The sequence below is a fragment of the Lampetra planeri genome, chromosome 61 (genome assembly GCF_965212315.1).
Source record: "Lampetra planeri chromosome 61, kcLamPlan1.2.h2, whole genome shotgun sequence".
Lineage (NCBI taxonomy): Eukaryota > Metazoa > Chordata > Hyperoartia > Petromyzontiformes > Petromyzontidae > Lampetra > Lampetra planeri.
This window is the reverse complement of record NC_136167.1, coordinates 227695-249302: the sequence shown is the minus strand read 5'-3', so window position 1 is coordinate 249302 and position 21608 is coordinate 227695. Positions and strand designations below refer to the sequence as shown.

At 50.7% G+C, this 21608-nt stretch overlaps 1 protein-coding gene across 2 annotated transcripts; it reads left to right on the top strand.

Moving 5' to 3' along the window:
• Positions 1 to 940: 940 nt before the first annotated feature.
• On the top strand, positions 941 to 21608 carry CSNK2B (casein kinase 2 beta). Of its 2 annotated transcripts, XM_078619158.1 has the most exons (8): positions 941 to 1024; positions 2985 to 3061; positions 5011 to 5113; positions 6142 to 6257; positions 8726 to 8801; positions 18558 to 18747; positions 20843 to 20962; positions 21521 to 21608. In XM_078619158.1, exons 2-7 carry the CDS (start codon positions 2990 to 2992, stop codon positions 20931 to 20933), a joined length of 648 nt encoding a protein of 215 aa, XP_078475284.1. In that variant the 5' UTR covers positions 941 to 1024; positions 2985 to 2989; the 3' UTR covers positions 20934 to 20962; positions 21521 to 21608. The 2 variants fall into 2 exon arrangements, with proteins under 2 accessions (XP_078475284.1, XP_078475283.1); XM_078619157.1 differs by having other exon boundaries at positions 20843 to 21608.

Genomic DNA, 21608 nt, shown 5'->3' with positions numbered 1-21608 from the left:
TAACTTCTACCATCTTCCGGAAGATATCTATGGCTTCTGGAAGATTGCTACTTCGGAATAATTTGTATCATTTTCCGCAAAAATCTACCTCTTCCGGAAGATTAGTACTGGCTCGGTATTTGTATCATCTTCTGGAAAGCCTACATCTTCCGGAAGATTACTAATTACTCCGGGGAGATTAAAATCATATTTTGGAAGATATCTACCTCTTCCGGAAGATTGCTACCAATGACGGGATAATACGTCGCAACTTCCGGAAGGGGTAGATGTCAACACTCTTCGGTTTTTTCGGTAAAGTTACGTAGGTAAAAATATAAGTAATACAAATAATAATAGGAATAAAATAGATAAAAAAAATATGAAATAATTGTAGAAATAAACTAAGTTAATAATAAAAAAATAGTGAAAATGATAGAAATAAAATATGTAAATATTAAAAACATTTTAAATTATACTAGAAATAAAATACTCTTAGTTATTTCGGTAAAGTTACGTAGGTAAAAAAATGATATTAAAATTAATAAAAATAAAATATCGATTTAAAGCTTTCGTGACTGCAGGGATTCGTCTTCTTGGTTCTTTCGGTAAAGTCACGTAGAAGGAAAATAATAAAATAATAAAAATAAAACATAATAAAGTGCTATAATATAATTATTTTATTCCGTTTATTTTATTTTATTATTTCCTTCTACGTGACTTTACCGAAAGAACCAAGAAGAAAAATAAAATAATAAAATCACGACATAATAACATACGCTCATTATTTAATTACTATTATTTCTATTATTTATTTTTTACCTACGTGACTTTACCGAAAAAAACTAAGAGTATGAATCGTTGCAGTTACGAAACCTTCAAATGTAGATGCCAACATTGCAATCGACCTGTCTACCTCTTCCGGCAGACCACGAACAACAACAAAAACGAGAGAATGTTTCGGTAGAATCTTCCGGAAGCCAAACCCACGTGCGCATGCGCACTGGAGCCCTAACGAACCCCCCCCCCACCCGGTTACTATAGGGAGGTGAGTTGGTGCGTTCGGCTTTCGCGTTTAGGGTTTTATTTTAATATTTACGCAAAATATTAAACTAAAATTACTTTCGCCGTCTCATCGTCGCGTTTCGTGTGCGTCGAGACGAACTCGCGGTCGCGTTTCCGAATGTAAATCATTTCACCCCTCGTCCCCTTCGACGCAGCCGCTAGGAAAAGCCTGCGATAGGCCTCAGGCGCTATAATAAAAAAAAATATTTTTAAAGATTTTCTTTCAAACAATTCTCTCTTCCTTTATTTCTCTTTCTTTCTCTCGCTCGCCAAATGACGATATTCGAGTGTACAACGGCGGACAAGCGTCACTGCCTCCCGATCAACAACGTTTGACGTCGCAGGCTCGTGAGATATGGTGGTGGAGGAGGCCTTAATCCAGCAGTGGATTAGATCACGGCTGACGATTAACAACAACGTTTAAAGCCGGGGTGGGATAAAATTAAGTACCGGTTTGCGGACTGTAGAGAATGGTTACACTCTGGATGGACTGCCCCCCCACCATAGTAACGTGGAATTTACACGAGTTACATAGTTGATAACACAATACTGGAATCGTGTAAATGAATACGATTATTTTAGCTTTTGATTTAGTAACTTACGGGTCCTTCTTGTCGATCCAGTGCCGAATGAAAACCTTCCAAGCGCCGTATCGGTTAGGGGGGTTAAATGGCCATACTTCACCACTTTGGTCAGTGGAGGTGGGGGGAGAGTTAGGGACAGGTTCAGATGCCACCAGCCTTGGTTGGGAATCGAACGTAGTTCCAATGGCTTTGTAGCGTAGTGCGCTAATCACTCCCCCCTCACCTACATAATACTGTACCATGTGAATGTGTGACTATGCACACACTACACTGAATTACGGTTGTAATGTACATTACGTTGTGCAAGACACACACACGAGACATTTGCTTGTTCACATTATCACCTACCCATCAGCTTGCTCGCTCGTTCACCCAATTGCTAACACGCACAAAAACTATAAGAACCTCTCTCTTTGTGCCGATACGTGTTCTCTCTGTGTGTGTCTTTATGATGTCTGTCTGCTTATATGTCTGTCTATAGTTGTCTGGTTAGATTTTTGTTGCTATTTCTTTTATACCTGATGATGATTGCTTGTGTTGCAATCGAAACGTCGTAGTATGCTATTATTTAATTTATTATTTTATCTTTATACGTGACTTTACCGAAAGAACCAAAGAATAAGAACCTTAAGAATACATTAGTTTAGCTCTGAGCGTATGTTATTACACCTGGGTGTCGTATTTGTGACACCTGTGCTAACGTGCACTTGTGTACCGTATTTGTGTTTACCTGTGTTTTGTACAATTGTATACTGTGTGTATGTATTTGTGTATATCTATAAAAAGTGTGTCTCTAATTGTTTACGGGCGCTACGGTGGCGAGATGTTAAATGCCTCACCTGGTATACAGGGGGTCGTGGCTTCGAGTTTGCATGTTCTCCCCGTGGTCGCGTGGATTTTTCTCCGCGTCCTCCGCTTCTTGACTGCTGTACATTTCCACGCTTTTACGACGACAAACCCACTTCGTTGAGCTATCATTTGTGATATAGCCAGGGTCGCTTCTGAAAAAATAGCTGCACGGCAGCTCAAGTGGGGGCATTACCTGGTAAAATACAACAGTTTTTGCACTGTTTTTGAGTTGTATGCCTTTTGGCGTCATCTGGTCCAACACCAATGGAGACTAGGCTCTAAGGAAAGCTGTCTCGGGTGTGGACCAATCAACTTCAAGGACAGTGCATATCATTACCTTTATCAAGAGTTGTTTCTTTTTGTTTGCATTTTGACTGCTTGTGTTGCGGTTATTGCAAACATGATGCCTTGTATAAAGGTGTCCGTTTTGTACCAGTTTAAAGAGTAAAAACCTACTACTAAAATACAACTAATTTGTATATCTGTGTGTGTGTGCGTGCGGTTATGCAGGCAAAATGAGTAGCTCTGAAGAAGTGTCGTGGATCTCCTGGTTCTGTGGGCTGCGAGGAAATGAGTTTTTCTGCGAGGTAATACCGACGTCACGTGAGGGTCACACGTGGGTTATTTGACTGCACTTCGCCCTGCTCGGCGCGGGTTTGCTGAAGGCGTGGGACGGACGCGCGGGAGCGTAGATGTGCAGTACGATTGAACGGGGTTTTTGATGTAAAGCGTTCGTTGCTGGGGCCGAGTGTGTGCGGAGAAGTTCAACAAACGTACGTACATTCTGAAAAAGAGTTTTAGCTCTGTGGGCCTTATTGGTAAGATAAAACATAGTTTACTTTTCGTTGAGATAAAAATAGTAAAATTTTATTTTGGATATTTTTTTTAAGTGATTTCTTTACATTTCCCATACTTTGCACTGCTGTCGTGGTTTTATATTGTTCGTTGTTGTTACATTCTTTCAGTTTCATTTATTTGGTATAGCCCTGTGAGCCATTCGGCTATTGAATCTTCTGACCCCTGCACATCCATTCTGACCCCTGCACACCTTACTGGGCATCTGTGAAAAAAGAGCTTCATCTCATCATAGTCCTCCTGCAGTAGAAACAATTACAGTGGAACCTCGGGATACGTCGTTAATTCGTTCCAGATGGGGTAGGACTTATACCGAAAATGACGGACACCAAACAAATTTTTCCCATAAGAAATAAAGGGAAAGGAAATGATCTGTTCCAGAGTATAAGAAATGATATTTTTTATGGCATATTATACATTAATGGGGTTGTATAAAATAATTTAGACACTGCTTATTACTAAAATGCATACATAAATTAAAATAAATGCATAAATAAATTAAAATAAATTGAAATGAAAATTAAATTTAACGTCACTTTACCTTGCTGAGAGGAGTTGATGGCCTACGAGGATGGTGGTGAGGAAGGGGAGGAGGAGGAGATGCTATTTTTTGGAAGGAGAGTCCCCTTCCATTAAAACTACTGCACAGGCAGACTGAGGAGCGGCGCTTTGTTTCGGTCATGAACGGGGTATACGCGGGTACGCGGTGACTCATCCCGACCCATACAAGTTCTAGCAAGCGCGTCGTATCCCAAGCAAGACGTCGTATCCCAAGCAAGACGTCGTATCCCAAGCGAGGCGTCGTATCCCAAGCAAGGCGTCGTATCCCAAGCGAGACGTCGTATCCCAAGCGAGGCGTCGTATCCCAAGCAAGGCCTCGTATCCCAAGCAAGGCGTCGTATCCCAAGCAAGACGTCGTATCCCAAGCAAGACGTCGTATCCCAAGCGAGACGTCGTATCCCAAGCAAGGCCTCGTATCCCAAGCAAGGCGTCGTATCCCAAGCGAGACGTCGTATCCCAAGCGAGACGTCGTATCCCAAGCAAGGCGTCGTATCCCAAGCAAGGCGTCGTATCCCAAGCAAGGCCTCGTATCCCAAGCAAGGCGTCGTATCCCAAGCAAGGCCTCGTATCCCAAGCAAGACGTCGTATCCCAAGCAAGGCCTCGTATCCCAAGCAAGGCGTCGTATCCCAAGCAAGGCCTCGTATCCCAAGCAAGGCGTCGTATCTCAAGCAAGGCGTCGTATCCCAAGCAAGACGTCGTATCCCAAGCAAGGCGTCGTATCCCAAGCGAGGCGTCGTATCCCAAGCGAGACGTCGTATCCCAAGCGAGGCGTCGTATCCCAAGCAAGGCGTCGTATCCCAAGCAAGGCCTCGTATCCCAAGCAAGGCGTCGTATCCCAAGCAAGGCCTCGTATCCCAAGCAAGGCGTCGTATCCCAAGCAAGACGTCGTATCCCAAGCAAGGCGTCGTATCCCAAGCAAGGCGTCGTATCCCAAGCGAGACGTCGTATCCCAAGCGAGACGTCGTATCCCAAGCGAGACGTCGTATCCCAAGACATTTTTCTCTCGTCAAAACACGACATCTACCAAATTCGACGTATTCCAAAGCGCTCGTATACCGAGGTACGACTTTAATCTGATATTCTGACGAGTTCCCCCCCCCTCCCTCTCTCCGCCCACAGGTAGACGAAGACTACATCCAGGACAAGTTCAACCTGACGGGTCTGAACGAGCAGGTTCCTCACTACCGCCAAGCGCTCGACATGATCCTTGACCTGGAGCCAGGTGAGGCTTACGGCCGCCGTGATGCGTTTCGACCGCGCGCGGCAGGATTGCCGTGCTCGCCGCTTTCCCACGCGAGTCCGGGCGTGCTCGTTCATCAGCTCTGTCCGTCGCTCTGTAAACGAGGAGCGTCGCACGAGGCGTTTTAGAATGCCCGTCGTGATTTTCTTACAGCGCGCTAGCGATGTCCGTTTCATCATTAGACCTTCTTTGCCAGTATCAAAATATAATAATATGGTTCATCTTCTTGGTTCTTTCGGTGAAGTCACGTAGAAGATACGACGTCTTCTACGTGACTTTACCGAAAGAACCAAGAAGATGAATCCCTGCAGTCACGAAAGCTTTAAATCGAAAAATAATATGGTTTTTCCCCTTTTTTCTGGCAACAAATCTGAAACCTTTTTTTACAAGGATTCATGTCTGCATTAAAGTGACTGCAAGTATTGTGGTTAATGCAGACATGAATCCTTGTAAAAAGGTTTCAGTTTTGTTGCCAGAAAAAAGGGGAAAACCCCTATTGTTATATGTCCGTCTTCTCACGCATTTCAACTGAGGTTGAAAGTGATTGAGAGTGTTTTTCGCATCGATGTGCGTGTGCGTGTTTTTTCGCGGCGTGTCTACGTGTGTGCACGCGCGTATATGTGTTTGTGTGTGTGCACGCATGAACGTATTGTGGCGGAATTGTGGGCGTGCATGTGGCTGTCTGCGTGAGTTGTTGTGCACGTTTGTGTACGCGCGTGTGAATGATTACGCGTGCGTGTTGATGTGTTGTGCGCGTGTGTGGGGAACGGTAGTGCAGCGGTGAGCGCCTTGCGCTATGAACCCGGTGACCTGAGTTCGATTCCCGCTCATGGCCAACACCCCGTGACAACGATCTGAACTAGTCTTGCGCCACGAGGCCGATTGGGCCTCAAATGAGTACCTGGCGCGGTGTGTAAACATCGGCCTTCATAGGCGCTACTCGCTAACAGCACTTGCCCCCAACAGTCTGTTGAAGCTATACGGGGGATCTTTGTGCGTGTGTGTCACAGACGATGAGCTGGAGGACAACCCCAATCAGAGTGACCTCATCGAGCAGGCTGCGGAGATGTTGTACGGCCTCATCCACGCCCGCTACATCCTCACCAACCGCGGCATCGCACAGATGGTAACCGCTCACCACGCACACACTCACCGTGTGGGAGATCCTGCTCAAGAGGGGTTGACGGGTGTTCAGCCTCCTCTCATTTCACTCTACTCCCCTCCACGCACTCTCCTACCTCTCCTCTCTCATTTCACTCTACTCCCCTCCACACACTCTCCTACCTCTCCCCTCTCATCTCACTCTACTCCCCTCCACGCACTCTCCTACCTCTCTCATCTCATCTCACTCTACTCCCCTCCACACACTCTCCTGCCTCTCCCCTCTCATCTCACTCTACTCCCCTCCACACACTCTCCTACCTCTCCCCTCTCATCTCACTCTACTCCCCTCCACGCACTCTCCTACCTCTCCCATCTTATCTTACTCTACTCCCCTCCACGCACTCTCCTGCCTCTCCCCTCTCATCTCACTTTACTCCCCTCCACGCAGTCTCCTACCTCTCCCCTCTCATCTCACTCCACTCCCCTCCACGCACTCTCCTGCCTCTCCCCTCTCAGCTCACTCTACTCCCCTCCACGCACTCTCCTGCCTCTCCCCTCTCATCTCACTCCACTCCCCTCCACGCACTCTCCTACCTCTCCTCTCTCATCTCACTCTACTCCCCTACACGCACTCTCCTGCCTCTCCCCTCTCAGCTCACTCTACTCCCCTCCACGCACTCTCCTGCCTCTCCCCTCTCATCTCACTCTACTCCCCTCCACGCACTCTCCTACCTCTCCCCTCTCATCTCACTCTACTCCCCTCCACTCCTACCTCTCCCCTCTCATTTCACTCCACTTCCCTCCACGCACTCTCCTACCTCTCCCCTCTCATCTCACTCCACTTCCCTCCACGCACTCTCCTACCTCTCCCCTCTCATCTCACTCCACTCCCCTCCACGCACTCTCCTGCCTCTCCCTTCTCATCTCACTCCACTCCCCTCCACGCACTCTCCTGCCTCTCCCTTCTCATCTCACTCCACTCCCCTCCACGCACTCTCCTACCTCTCCCTTCTCATCTCACTCCACTCCCCTCCACGCACTCTCCTACCACTCCCCTCTCATCTCACACCCTTTAATCACATTTAGATGCTACTTAAATCCACATCGCGTTATATGGACTCGCACAGACATCTGCAGACTCGCATAGATACCCACAGACACATACCCGTAGACTCGCATAGACTCGTACAGAGATCCACAGACTCGCACAGACCCATGGACTCCGATTGAGATTTATCGACTCACAAAGAGACCCGCATTCTCACATAGAGACCTATAACTCCTTCTCTCTATAGCAGTGTCCTTCACTTATTTTCAGAGGGGGTGGCAACTTTCGCCGATAAGACCTCATCAGTGTGAGGAGGGCCGTCACACCATTTGAAACCATTGAGGGTTTGACAGCAGCACGATGACGATGATGATGATGGGGGGGGGTGTTCTCACACTTTGTGTATCGTCATGAGGGGCCGCACGTCAGGGTCTGCACTAAAGGCCACCAGGTGGCTGCCAGTGGCAGCTCTCTTTTAAGTAAACACGTCCACTGTATACCAGAGGTCGCAAACGGGTTTTGATTCCTTACCCGTACCCGGCCGCACCAGGGTCGCAAACGGGTACCCTACCCGATACCCGGCCGGGTATGGGTAGCCGGGTATCGGGTAGCCGGGTATCGGGTAGGGTACGGGTATCGGGTACCCGGTTGCGACCTCTGTTGTACACGGCCTCTTGAGATTTGGCCGCGTTTTCTCGCTGTACACAACCACTCTGTGTTGTCCTGCCCCCTCTCGTCTTTCTGTCTTTAGTTTGTTGTCCTTCCCCCCGCACCTCCGATTGGTGCGGTTTGTTACGTATGGTGTGAAAGAAGTTCAGCATACATACAGACTGCCCATAGACTCAACACTACACATAAACTCAACACTGCCCATAGACTCAACACTACACATAGACTCAACACTGCCCATAGACTCAACACTACACATAGACTCAACACTGTCCACAGACTCAACACTACCCATAGACTCAACACTGCCCATAGACTCAACACTACACATAGACTCAACACTGTCCACAGACTCAACACTACCCATAGACTCAACACTGCCCATAGACTCAACACTACACATAAACTCAACACTGCCCATAGACTCAACACTACACATAAACTCAACACTGCCCATAGACTCAACACTACACATAGACTCAACACTGTCCACAGACTCAACACTACCCATAGACTCAACACTGCCCATAGACTCAACACTACCCATAGACTCAACACTGCCCATAGACTAACACTGCCCATAGACTCAACACTGCCCATAGACTAACACTGCCCATAGACTCAACACTGCCCATAGACTCAACACTGCACATTGACTGAACACTGCACCTCCGATTCGCACGGTTGGCTACGTACGGTACGAAAGAGTTTCAACGTACACACAAACATACTGACCCCTTGTTGCGCCTCTGTTGTTTTGTGCGTCTGCGTAGCTCGAGAAATACCAGCAGGGCGACTTTGGCCACTGCCCCCGCGTTTACTGCGAGAACCAGCCGATGCTGCCCATTGGTGAGACGGCCGCATGCACACACACGTGCACACACACACGTGCACACACACGTGCACGCACACGTGCACACACACACGTGCACGCACGCACGTGCGCACACGTGCACACACACACGTGCACACACGTGCACGCACACACGTGCACGCACGCCTGCGCACGCCTGCACACGCGCACGCACGCGCACTCGCAACAGCAGCAGCCACTGTTCGCCACTAAATGGCGGTGACGTCACCACGGCGCTCGTGCCAGGCTAGGTGCACTTTCAGGCCACGTGATGAGTCTATGGGCTCGCTGACAGGAGGTCACGGGACAGAACCCAGGTGCCACGAGATGACTGAGACGACTGCCCAATGCACCACCAGCTCTGCTCCACACTCTGCCAAATCGCTGTGTTTTAGCCGCCCGGTAGTTCGCTCCTTTCCCCTACGTTGTTGCTGGAGGGCGACTGTGGCTACCTAATAACGGAAGGAAGAGCGTTCCAGACGGCCACATAATACATTGTAAATGTTGTGGATTCACTCTTCAACACACTGGTGGGCTAAAGCGGTGAACTATTTTGTCTTTTGTCAACGTGACGCTTTTTTACTGATTGGCCGTGTTGGGTGGTGGAGGGTTACTACACATTTATAAATAACGCGATCTAAACCCAAAAACTTTATTGTGGATAATATTGGTCGCGAAAGCCTGCTACGTGTTAAACTAAATTAACGACTTCGTTTCACTCATGGTCGAGGAGTACGTCAATGGCACTTGCTTCTTGTGCGAGCCGATTCCACAGTTTAATATATAAATAATAAGGTGTCCATACAAAATGTAAATTGTTTTAAAGTATGATCATTGTTTTTTTACCCTTTTATCTGGCAAACAAAACTGACACCTTTTTTTACAAGGAGTTATGTTTGCATTGACCACAATACCTGCGGTCGGAATGCAAACAAAAAACACAACTCTGATAATGTATGCACTGTCCTTGAAGTTGATTGGTCCACACCCGAGACAGCTTTCCTTAGAGCCTAGTCTCACATGGTCCTTGAAGTTGATTGGTCCACACCCGAGACAGTTTTCCTTAGAGCCTAGTCTCACATGGTCCTTGAAGTTGATTGGTCCACACCCGAGACAGCTTTTCTTAGAGCCTAGTCTCACATGGTCCTTGAAGTTGATTGGTCCACACCCGAGACAGCTTTTCTTAGAGCCTAGTCTCACATGGTCCTTGAAGTTTATTGGTCCACACCCGAGACAGCTTTTCTTAGAGCCTAGTCTCACATGGTCCTTGAAGTTGATTGGTCCACACCCGAGACAGCTTTCCTTAGAGCGTAGTCTCACATGGTCCTTGAAGTTGATTGGTCCACACCCGAGACAGCTTTTCTTAGAGCCTAGTCTCACATGGTCCTTGAAGTTGATTGGTCCACACCCGAGACAGCTTTCCTTAGAGCCTAGTCTCACATGGTCCTTGAAGTTGATTGGTCCACACCCGAGACAGCTTTCCTTAGAGCCTAGTCTCACATGGGTTGGACCAGATGACGCCAAAAGGCGCACAACTCAAAGATAATGCACCATCAGTGTATGAGAGCTCGGGGTAAGCATTTACACCATTGGAACCTCATTTGCCAGTAAAAAATATGATAATTGGTTTTTTACCCTTCTGTAGGGGTGTTAGAGAGAGAGCCCGTTATGCATGGCAGCCTATGGTAAACAAACACAGTAGGCGGGGCTACATGTGTGCACGAGCAGGTGCCCTCTGCGACGTCCGCGCCAGACACCCTGGGGGGTCGATTCGGTCATTATGATCCCCCGGGGCCCCACCCCTCAGGGAGGGGTTGGGTATAAAAGGGGAATGTATCGAAGGGCTCGGGAGTGTTGTGTTAGCTAAGAAGAGAAGACGGAAGACGTCCTAGATAGAGCCCTGGTCTCCCCCTGGCACGCCGTCCTTATCAGGACCGCGCAGGCTCGAGCCAGTGGCGTGGTACCAGAGCCAGAGCCAGTGCTGGTCTGGACTCTGGGTACCGGGCCCGACTGACCAGTGTCGGGCCAAGATAGCCTCCCCTAGCCCATTAGAGGAGGACTCAGAGGCAGGCTAGGGTTAGCCTAGAGGTGTGTCCTCAGATAGACGGGTGAGGGGGCCGATACCCCCTCAGTGTGTATGTCACAACGTGTGGTGTTAAATAAACAAGTGTGCCTCCAACTCCGGTGTGAACGAGTCATAAGCGTTACTACATCTGGCGTCAGAAGTGAAACAAAGTACGAACATGGATACACGCCGGACGACTCGAGTCGGGGTACCAGAGGCAGAAGACACCACTGCAGTCGGAGGGCCCGAGACGGCTGAAGATGCCATCGACCAGCCGGGGCTGGGCGCATCCACGCCACAGCAGCTGGAGGAAGGGGAGCCGTCGATGGAGGGGCTGAGGGAGGCGCACGCGAAGCTGACCGAGCTGCTGTACGCCGCAGCCGCCATGCTCGACACCATCACGCAGCTGGGGGCTGCGGGACCGCCACGGGGCAACGGCAACCGACGATCACAGCGCCTTCCCGCCATTTCCACGGAGCAACATTTTGAAACTCCCGCCATCGCCGCAGCTGCTGTTGAGGGCGTGGCCGCTCTAAGCATCGCGTCCAACGGCGGGAGTACAGTACCTGCCGCGTCACCACCAACGGGCGGAACGTCACCACGGGTGCGACCGGCGATGCCATCGCTGGTTCGTGCCGACGCTGACTTGAGTGAGGCGGACGAGGGAGTGCGTTCTTCCTCTGCAGCCGCTGCCTTACATCAGCGGCTACCTCCACTCAAGGAATTTGTGGGCGAGGATGGCGACTGGGGCGGCTTCCAGCGGCGCTTCTTCGCTCACCAGGAGATGGCACAGTGGACAGACGCCGAGGCTCTCCGCGCGCTGCCAGCACTTCTCGACAGCGACGCCCTCGCCACTCTAACATCGGCTTCGAAGGAGAGGCGCTCCACGCTGCGGAAGGCGATGCAGGTGCTGTCGGCGGTATATGGTCCACCATCGGACTGTCGCCAACTCTTTTACGATCGCCAGCGGGGGACGAAGGAGTCGCCCCTGGCGTACCGCACAAGCCTCCTGGCACTGGCGAAGGAGGCCTTTCCACGAATGGATGACGAGGGTGTCGACGCCATGGTGACAGAGAAGATACTTTTGCTGGCGGACGACTTAGACATCGTCATTGTCGCACAGGACGATGCAGAGATGTGCTCCCTCCAAGCGGCCCGTCTTCTCCACGCAAACCTGTCCTCTCAACGACGGAAGGCCAGCAAGGCGGCGAGCGGGCGTGCCGTCGCTGCAGCCACCCTCCCGGCGGAAGAGGTTTGCGCCATCGACCATCAACGGCAGCATGGAGCGGGAGTACGGGAGGACCGGGCCGGTTCAAGCCGTCTACAACATCCATCGTCGTCACCAGCGCTTCCACGCTGTTACAACTGCGGCATCCGGGGCCACGTCGCCTCGGGGTGCCGCTCTCCTGGGCAGCGCAGGACGACACCTCAACGGGACGCCGGCCCTCGTCACAAGCTCCACCATCATAATCCGGCGAGTCGCGGCACCCCTCATGCTTGGCCCACGCACACGCCCGTCACACACTCAAACACCGCAGCGAAGGGGGGGCCAATATCGCGTACCATGGCACCAACACGCACCGCTCTGGGTACTCAGATTGAACCCAGCCAGTGGTCCGTGTTGGCCCATCGGGTTGTAGCCGCGTCGTCAGGGTCGTCGGCCGTTGTGGGCCACATCGATGGGGTCGAGGTGCGCATCCTGGTCGATACAGGAGCATCGGCGACCATTATTTCGGAGTTGATTTATAACATTCTCCCTGCCCAAAGCCGTCCTTTGATGCCTGTTAACGTGCCATTCTTTGCTGCTAACGGGGGTTCACTTGGCATCATCGGACAAATTCGTGCCCAAATTTGTGTCGGGGATATTAAATTGTCTGGGCCGATTTTTGTTTCCTCCTCGCTGGCGGTTCCGTGCCTGCTGGGGACGGACTTCCTGGCCAAAATGCCGATTAGGATATTAATCGACCAGGGATGCATTGAGCTCCCATCGGGCCGACGCATGGCGTTTCTGCCATCCCCCGCTACGAGCCGGACGGCGTTCGCGACGGTGCCGGCGTTCGTAGATAGAACGGTGCGCGTTCCTCCGGGGGCGCAAATGTTGATTCCTTTGAAACTTCGGCGGCCCTTCGCTAAGGGCATTGGGGCTCAAGGGGTTCTGTTGGGACCGTCTAGGGCCGGGGTCAGTGGACCTGATTTACTCCCGGCCCAGACCATAGTGAGAGGGGAAGGAGAACCCTTCATCGCGGTCCTCAATGTGGGCTCGCAGACGGTGGTGGTCCCACAGGGGACCGTGCTTGCTCACGCAACGCCGGTGCCCTGTGAGGAACCCGTCGCGAGTCATGTCGGCGCTGTCCCTGCACCGCGACCACATTCGGACAGCGATGAAGGGTGGCTCGAGGCGCTTTGTGCGGGATCGACGGACCTGTCAAATTTAGAGCGTCAACGTCTTAAGACACTACTAAGGGAATTTTCCGACGTTTTCAGTCGGGATAAATACGATTTGGGCTGCACTAATCTGCTGCGTCACCATATTGATACGGGTGACAGCGCGCCAATACGCCAGAATCCTTTTCGGTTGAGTCCCGCCGAAAAGGACCATGTCAAATCGGCTGTTGATGACATGCTAGCCGCCGACATCATTTCTCCCTCCAACAGCCCTTGGGGAGCGCCGATCGTCCTGGTTAAGAAGCAGGACGGTTCGTTGCGGTTTTGCGTTGACTTTCGGCGCCTTAATAAAATTACGGTTGCCGACGCATACCCGCTCCCACGGATGGACGAATCGCTTGACGCCTTGGCGGGAGCGCGATTCTTCTCCACATTGGACTTACTTTCGGGATTCTGGCAGCTTCCTCTGGACGATGATTCAAAGCCTAAAACTGCTTTCCGTACTCCGCACGGCCTGTTTCAATTCAACCGGTTGCCGATGGGCTTACACTCAGCGCCGGCAACTTTCCAGCGGTTGATGGAATTGGTTTTGGCTGGATTGCAATGGGAATCGTGCCTGATTTATTTGGATGACGTTATTGTCTTTGGCAAAACTTTTGATGAACATCTCCAGAGGTTGCGGGCGGTTTTCCTAAAGATGCGGGCTGCTAATTTGAAATTTAAGCCCCAAAAATGCCATTTGTTACGCGAGTCGGTGCGTTATTTGGGGCACATCGTGGGACGCTCAGGTATTTCTACCGATCCCGCCAAAACGCAGTGTGTAAGCTCCTGGCCGACTCCCACCTCAGTGGGAGAGGTTAGGAGTTTTATTGGGTTTGCGTCGTATTATAGACGCTTCGTCGCTAATTTTGCGACTATAGCAAAACCCCTACACGCTTTAACATCAAAAGGGGTTCGGTTCTGCTGGGGTCAGGAGGAGGAAGCTGCTTTTTGCTCCCTTCGGGACGCTTTGGTAAACGCTCCTCCCCTGATTTACCCTGATTTTTCAAAACCATTCTTGCTCGACACCGATGCGAGCAACACGGGTATTGGGGGCGTGCTCTCCCAGGTGGTTGACGGCGTGGAACGTGTGGTTGCGTACGGCAGTCGGGTGTTGTTTCCAGCGGAGCAACGATATTGTGTCACCCGTAGGGAACTGTTGGCAATTGTCCATTTCATCCAACAGTATCGCCCATATCTGTACGGTCGGCATTTCACCGTCCGCACAGATCATGCGGCACTGCAGTACGCCCTGAGGGTTCAACAGCCATCGGGACAATTGTCCCGATGGTTGGAGGTCCTCCAGGATTACGATTTCCAAACCACATACCGTAAGGGCGTTCGCCACACCAACGCGGACGCTCTGTCGCGCTTGCCAACCACCTCCGAGTGTGCATGCCTCCTGGGGTCTGGACGTTGCAGACCTCCAGGGGACACATCGGTTCCTGTCTTGGCGGCCGCCAACGACGACGATACAGTAGTTACTAATTCGATCGAACAACAGGGCAAAGATTCCCTGTTGGGGTTGCCCGTCATTGACTGGGGGCGCCTCCAGATGGAGGATGTGTCCCTCCTCGGGTGGCGACGTCGCGTTGGCGGTGCGGCGGGGGGAAAAAGAGGTGGTTCCGACGCATGGGAAATGTGCCAAGGCCTGCTGATGCATTGGGACGGGAAGTCGCGTCGACATCGGCTGGTGGTCCCTACTGGGTTGCGGGGCAGGGTGGTATGGGCCGCTCATGAGCGCCTCCTACACCTGGGGACCCAAAAGACTCTCGCCTTGCTGCAACTTGATTTTTATTGGCCTGGCATGACGAGGGATGTTGGGGATTTGTTGGGATCATGCCCTCGATGTGCACAACGCAAACCGCCGGCACGGGAGTCTAACCCGCCCTTGCAATCGATCAAAGTGTCCAGGATAAACGAGCTGGTCGCTCTGGACATTTTGGGACCATTCCCCGCCACCCCCAGGGGGAATAGATATTTGTTGACTGGTGTCGAGTATTTTACACGCTGGCCTATGGCCTGGCCTCTGGCCAACCAGTCGGCAGCAGCCATCGTGGAGGCCTTTGTTCAGGGTTATGTCCTGGACAAAGGTGCTCCGGAGAGGCTGCTGACCGACCAGGGCAGAAATTTTTCCGGTAAACTACTCAGACAAGTCTGTGATCTCCTGGGCACAAAGAAAATTCGGACCTCCCCATATCACCCACAAACTGACGGGATGGTCGAACGGTTGCATCGCACCATCACGTCCATGTTATCACAACAAGTTTCGGACTCGCAAACGGATTGGGACCTACAAATTCAGGGGGTCTTGGCGGCGTACCGGATGGCACCCCATGCAGCTACGGGGTTTTCTCCCTTTTACCTCATGTACGGCCGAGAACCAGACCCGCCTGTTCGTGCCCAGTTGCAGATCCCCGTGCCGCAGGGAAAAACTAATCTGGCTGACCACGTTAAATTTAATCTGGACAAATTGACCGAGGCACGGGATGCTGCAATGCAAAACTCTGACCTCCGTCAGAAGGCGAATGAGCGCCTCAGATTGAGTCGAGCGCACATGCTGCAGTGGAAGCCGGGGGACAAGGCATGGCTGCACTGCCCCCAGGTGCCACTGGCAACCTCCTCTAAACTGGTGCGGCCGTGGCGGGGCCCTGTGGAAGTGGTGGAGGTGTTACGACCGCAGTGCGTGCGCATCAAGTGGGGGAAGCGGCGATGGTTCGTGCACCCCTCTAGGTTAAAACCCTTCTCTGCGGTACACAATCACACTTCACACGCGCGTGGCCAAGCATGTGGGGGGTCGGCCGACTCGCTGGGTCCGTCTCCGTCGCTCTCACCTAATGCCTTGCCGGCTGTGCCACCTTCAGGTGCATCAGGAGTGACGGGCTCACGCCCAATCACCCCTCCTGCGGATACCGAGGGTCACGCGGAGTCGGATGAATGCTCACCCCAAGACGGACAATTGCCACCTGATGGTCCGCCACGCGCGGTTACCCCGTGTGAGGGGCCCGCTGCAAGGACGCGCGCTAAAATGCGCAAACTGTTGTGAGGCCGGAAAATGTGTACATAGCTGTTGTGTTCATTGGATGTTGTGTGGGTGGTGTGTTCCCCACTCCTCGGATGTACATATGTTGGCTTCACCGTGTGTTGTGTGTGCGTGGTGGGTTCCCTGCTGATTGTATATAGGCTGTTTTTTTTACGGAATTCGTATTTATTCGGGGGGGGTGCGACGGGTTGTTTTCTCATCTTGCTGTTGCGTTCTTGTTCTGGTTCCTGTTATTGTTCAAAAATAGTGAGGCACACGCGCGGTCAGGGGGTGAAGGCACCTTTATTGTCAAATTTTTGTATGTTGGCAGCCGGGACGGCTGCATGCTATGCGGGGGGGAGTGATGTAGGGGTGTTAGAGAGAGAGCCCGTTATGCATGGCAGCCTATGGTAAACAAACACAGTAGGCGGGGCTACATGTGTGCACGAGCAGGTGCCCTCTGCGACGTCCGCGCCAGACACCCTGGGGGGTCGATTCGGTCATTATGATCCCCCGGGGCCCCACCCCTCAGGGAGGGGTTGGGTATAAAAGGGGAATGTATCGAAGGGCTCGGGAGTGTTGTGTTAGCTAAGAAGAGAAGACGGAAGACGTCCTAGATAGAGCCCTGGTCTCCCCCTGGCACGCCGTCCTTATCAGGACCGCGCAGGCTCGAGCCAGTGGCGTGGTACCAGAGCCAGAGCCAGTGCTGGTCTGGACTCTGGGTACCGGGCCCGACTGACCAGTGTCGGGCCAAGATAGCCTCCCCTAGCCCATTAGAGGAGGACTCAGAGGCAGGCTAGGGTTAGCCTAGAGGTGTGTCCTCAGATAGACGGGTGAGGGGGCCGATACCCCCTCAGTGTGTATGTCACAACGTGTGGTGTTAAATAAACAAGTGTGCCTCCAACTCCGGTGTGAACGAGTCATAAGCGTTACTACACTTCTATCTGGCAACAAAACTGACACTTTTTTTACAAGGAGTCATGTTTGCATTGACCACAATACCTGCGGTCGGAATGCAAACAAAACACAACTCTGATACACATGGTGTTGGACCAGATGACGCCAAAGGAGGTTCCAATGGTGCTTTCAAGTAGCGAATTTATTGATTAATTGATGCCGATTTTGATAGAGGCACGCATTGTCACCGGATCTTGAGCACGTGTGTGCAACGTGTGGAATTGATTGGACCACGGGAAGTGGAGGAAGTTTTAATTACAAGTTTCGACCACGACAAGCAGAGGAATCAAGTTCAGTAAAAACCGTTGAATAACACTGGTCAACAACAAAACAAAATTCTGGCCTGGACTTTTGCAGCTGTTCTAGACTAATTTCAGGGTGCTGATTCCAAATCTGATCTCAGATTTGCTCTATCACATCTCATTTTTATGCTATCGGCATACCCCATTTTCATTGATTTTACCCGAAATTAACTCTGTCACTTATGATTGCAAGTTGTTCCGAGTCAGTGACTGCTTTAGTGTTAAAATATGGCGCTGTATGTTTAGGATAGTGTGTTTATAATATCATTTTATGTAGATATCCACATTTATTTAATATTTTTCTTCCGCAGTTTTTATTGAAAATGCAATTTTTGATATCTCAAAAACCTGATGTGATAGACAAAATCCAGATTTGGAATCAGCACCCCAAAATAACCGTTGGAATACCTTATGCCAGAAAAAGTGTGTTGACCAGTGTTAGCGCGGTTAAAACTAAAAACTAAACTTTTTTTTTTACCAGGCAAGGCCCACCGATCTTCGCAGCTCTTTCAGAAGTGACTTGGCCACAAATGATCGCTCATAGAGAAGCGGCTTATCGTTTGGAAATGTACACGAGCCAGAAATATGCCAGAAAAGTAAACCCGTAAAAACAAAGTTTTTCACTATAAATCCTTTATATGCGTGGCATCGGGGCGGCTAGAGTCCTCTCGTCCTCTGGCTTGAGATGGCTGCCACCTATGGGTCAGATGATTGTCTGGCAGCATTAAACAAGTGGCAATTAAATATTTATTTATTTTCCCCTAAACAGTGTAAAATTTTGGAATTTTTTTTTCACGAAAATGCATTGTCACGCACAACTAGTCTGTGTGCAAAATGTCAGCTCGATTGGATCACGGGAAGTGGGTTAAAAAACGACCGAAAGATTTGCACGGTCCTAAGCAAGCAAGCGAGCGAACTTAATATAAAGGATTTAAAAAGTGTGTTGACCAGTGTTATCGTGCCTCGCCCAACCGCGAACCAGGCCTGTCGGATGTGCCTGGCGAGGCGATGGTGAAGCTCTACTGCCCCAAGTGCATGGACGTGTACACACCCAAGTCTTCACGTCACCACCACACGGACGGAGCCTACTTTGGCACCGGATTCCCGCACATGCTTTTCATGGTGCACCCCGAGTATCGGCCCAAGCGCCCAGCGAACCAGTTCGTGCCGCGGTGAGTGGCTGCCCTCGCTAGGCTATTTTTTATTTTGCCAGGTAAGGCTCCCCCAAACAACATTGAGCTATAGGGATTATTTTTCAGCAACGACCTGACCATCAATGAAGTGGATTATTATCATCATTATCATCATCGTTGTGTGGAAATTAATAGCAGATAAATACTCTAAATACTATCTTAATTTGGAGCTTTCGTGACTGCAGGAATTACTCTTTGCTTATTTCGGTGAAGTCACGTATAAAGATAAAATAATAAATTAAATACTAGCATACGACGTTAATGATTGCAACACAAGCAATAGTCATCAGGTATAAATGAAATGGAAACACAAATCTAGTATACAGTGATCCCTCGTTTATCGCGGTTAATGGGGACCGGAACCCCTCGCGATAGGTGAAAATCCGCGAAGTAGGATTGGCCCCCTAGGAATTTCCGTATATGTGTGTGTGTGGGTACCAGAATGTTTAAAATATGTATATTTATACTTTATATATATATTTTACTTAAATCTATTTAATTATAAAACTGTAATATTATACATTCACTCTCTCTCTCTCATACGATACGTATTATGGTGTTTTACACTCACCAATGACAGCCTGCAGCATTGCCACACATGATGAGAGTGACACGGTCCTTGTGGGCCTTGAAGCCTGGCCTCTTCACTTCATCCTTGAAGAGGAATGTACGAGAAGGCATCCTCTTCCAAAAGAGGCCTGTCTCGTCCATGTTAAAAACTTGCTCAGGGAGGTAGCCGTCATCACTGATGAGCTTAGGAAAAATCCGCGATGCACTGAGGCCGCGAAACTTGAACCGTGAAGTGGCGAGGGATTACTGTACTCAGAAATGGAATGTAATACAACAGAGAGTCGGATAACATAACAGTCAACACCCTACCTGGTTGATTACATTCTTCCTGAGAATGCTAAATTTGACTTACTCTAAAACTATTTGACTACTCTATCTATTTTACCAGGTAAGGCCCACTGAGCTATGTAGAAGCCCCTTTTCAGAAGTGGCCTGCCCATCACAATTGATAGGTCATTTATATCAGCCAAATAAGCTAAATGCATGACGTTGATTATGAATGCGGGGGGGGAAACCGGTGGGAGAAAAATCCACGCGACCACGGGGAGAGAGAGAGAGACGCAAACTCCAAATATACAGCAGCAGGCGTCAGGGTTGGGATCGAACCCACGACCTCCTGCACACCAGGCGAGGTAGTTAACATCTCCTAGCCACCGTGGTGATGATGAGAGAAAGAGAGAGACACACTGAAAATTCCAAATATACAGCAGCAGGCGTCAGGGTCGGGATCGAACCCACGACCTCCTGTACACCAGGCGAGGTAGTTAACATCTCCTAGCCACCGTGGCTTGACCAATGGGGGGGTGGCGGGGAGGGAGGGATTCTTTGGTGTTACCGGGAACCGAATGATTCCCATTCCCTTTTCCTGCCGTCGCTCCTTCTCTCTCCCTCTCTTTAACACATTACTGCTGCGGAGGGAGCTGGTAGGAACGTTGGGTTGCTCGGTCAATGGCCAGGGTCAACGGCGGCGTGGTGTATTCCGCAAATATGCCCGACTGTGAGGGTGGGCACAAGCCGGCGTGAGTAGGTTAAACGTTGAGTTTCATAAGGGCACCACGGGGTGACCAGCCCCTCCCCTCCCCAGCCAGCCCCACCCACCCCACCCAGCCCCTGACCACCCTCTCCACCCAGCCCATCCCCACCCAGCCCTTCCCTCCCCACCCAGCCCCTCCCTGACGGACGGACACAATAATCCCCTGTGGGCTGGTGTGTAACCAGGAGGTTCCTACCAGTATCATCCTCTCATCGGGAGACGTTTATTATTCATAGATACTATTGATAGGTCGTTCTACCATCTATGTCCATGCTCCTTCGCTGATTTAAAGTACTGCACGTGGTGGAGTAAAGATCCATGTATGGTGCATTTAAATATCCGCATGTGGCGTATTAAAGATCCGCGTGCGGCTGGGGAGAGATCAGTTGACCACCACTGGTGTGGATGTCTTTTGTGCGGAGAGGGGCGGTTTGACGTGAACGCTTAACCGGTGCGTTCTTTCGCTTGCAGCCTCTACGGATTCAAGATCCACCCCATGGCCTACCAGCTGCAGCTGCAGGCCGCCGCCAACTTCAAAAGCCCAGTGAAGGCGCTGCGCTAAAATCGCTGGCGCGGAGAAGACTCGACTGTGTACACACACGCACGTACACGCACGTACACGCACGTACACGCACGTACACGCACGTACACGCACGGACACGCACGGACACGCACGGACACGCACGTACACGCACGTACACGCACGGACACGTACACCACCACACCTGTATCCACGCACACATGGCTACGTGTGTGCGTGGACACACGCGCTTATGCGTGCGTGCGTGTATACATTCATGCATACGTTGATAAACACCTACACACACGAGTATAGATATACACGACTGCACACACAGACGCAGGGATGCATGTATGGGTACGCGCGTGTGTGTATGCAACTCTGATGTGTGCACGCACAAACGTGCGTATGGAGGGAAACGTGCACACACGCGCGCACGTATGCATACACGCGTATGCACGTGCACAATCGCCACCCACCACGCACACACATACAGACAGCTGTGACTCCCAAAGTCCACATTAGTTCGTTAACATTAAATCGTGAATGTTAAGGAGCTCTGCCAGAAACGTCGATGGGCAGTGTTTTGAGTCTTGCCCTTTGGTGACCCCCCCCCTCCCCCCACGCAGATGAACACAGTTTGAGTTTGGCGACCGATTGCACAAGAGAAGAGAAAAAAAATAATAATGATGATGATGATGATAATCCACACTCCCA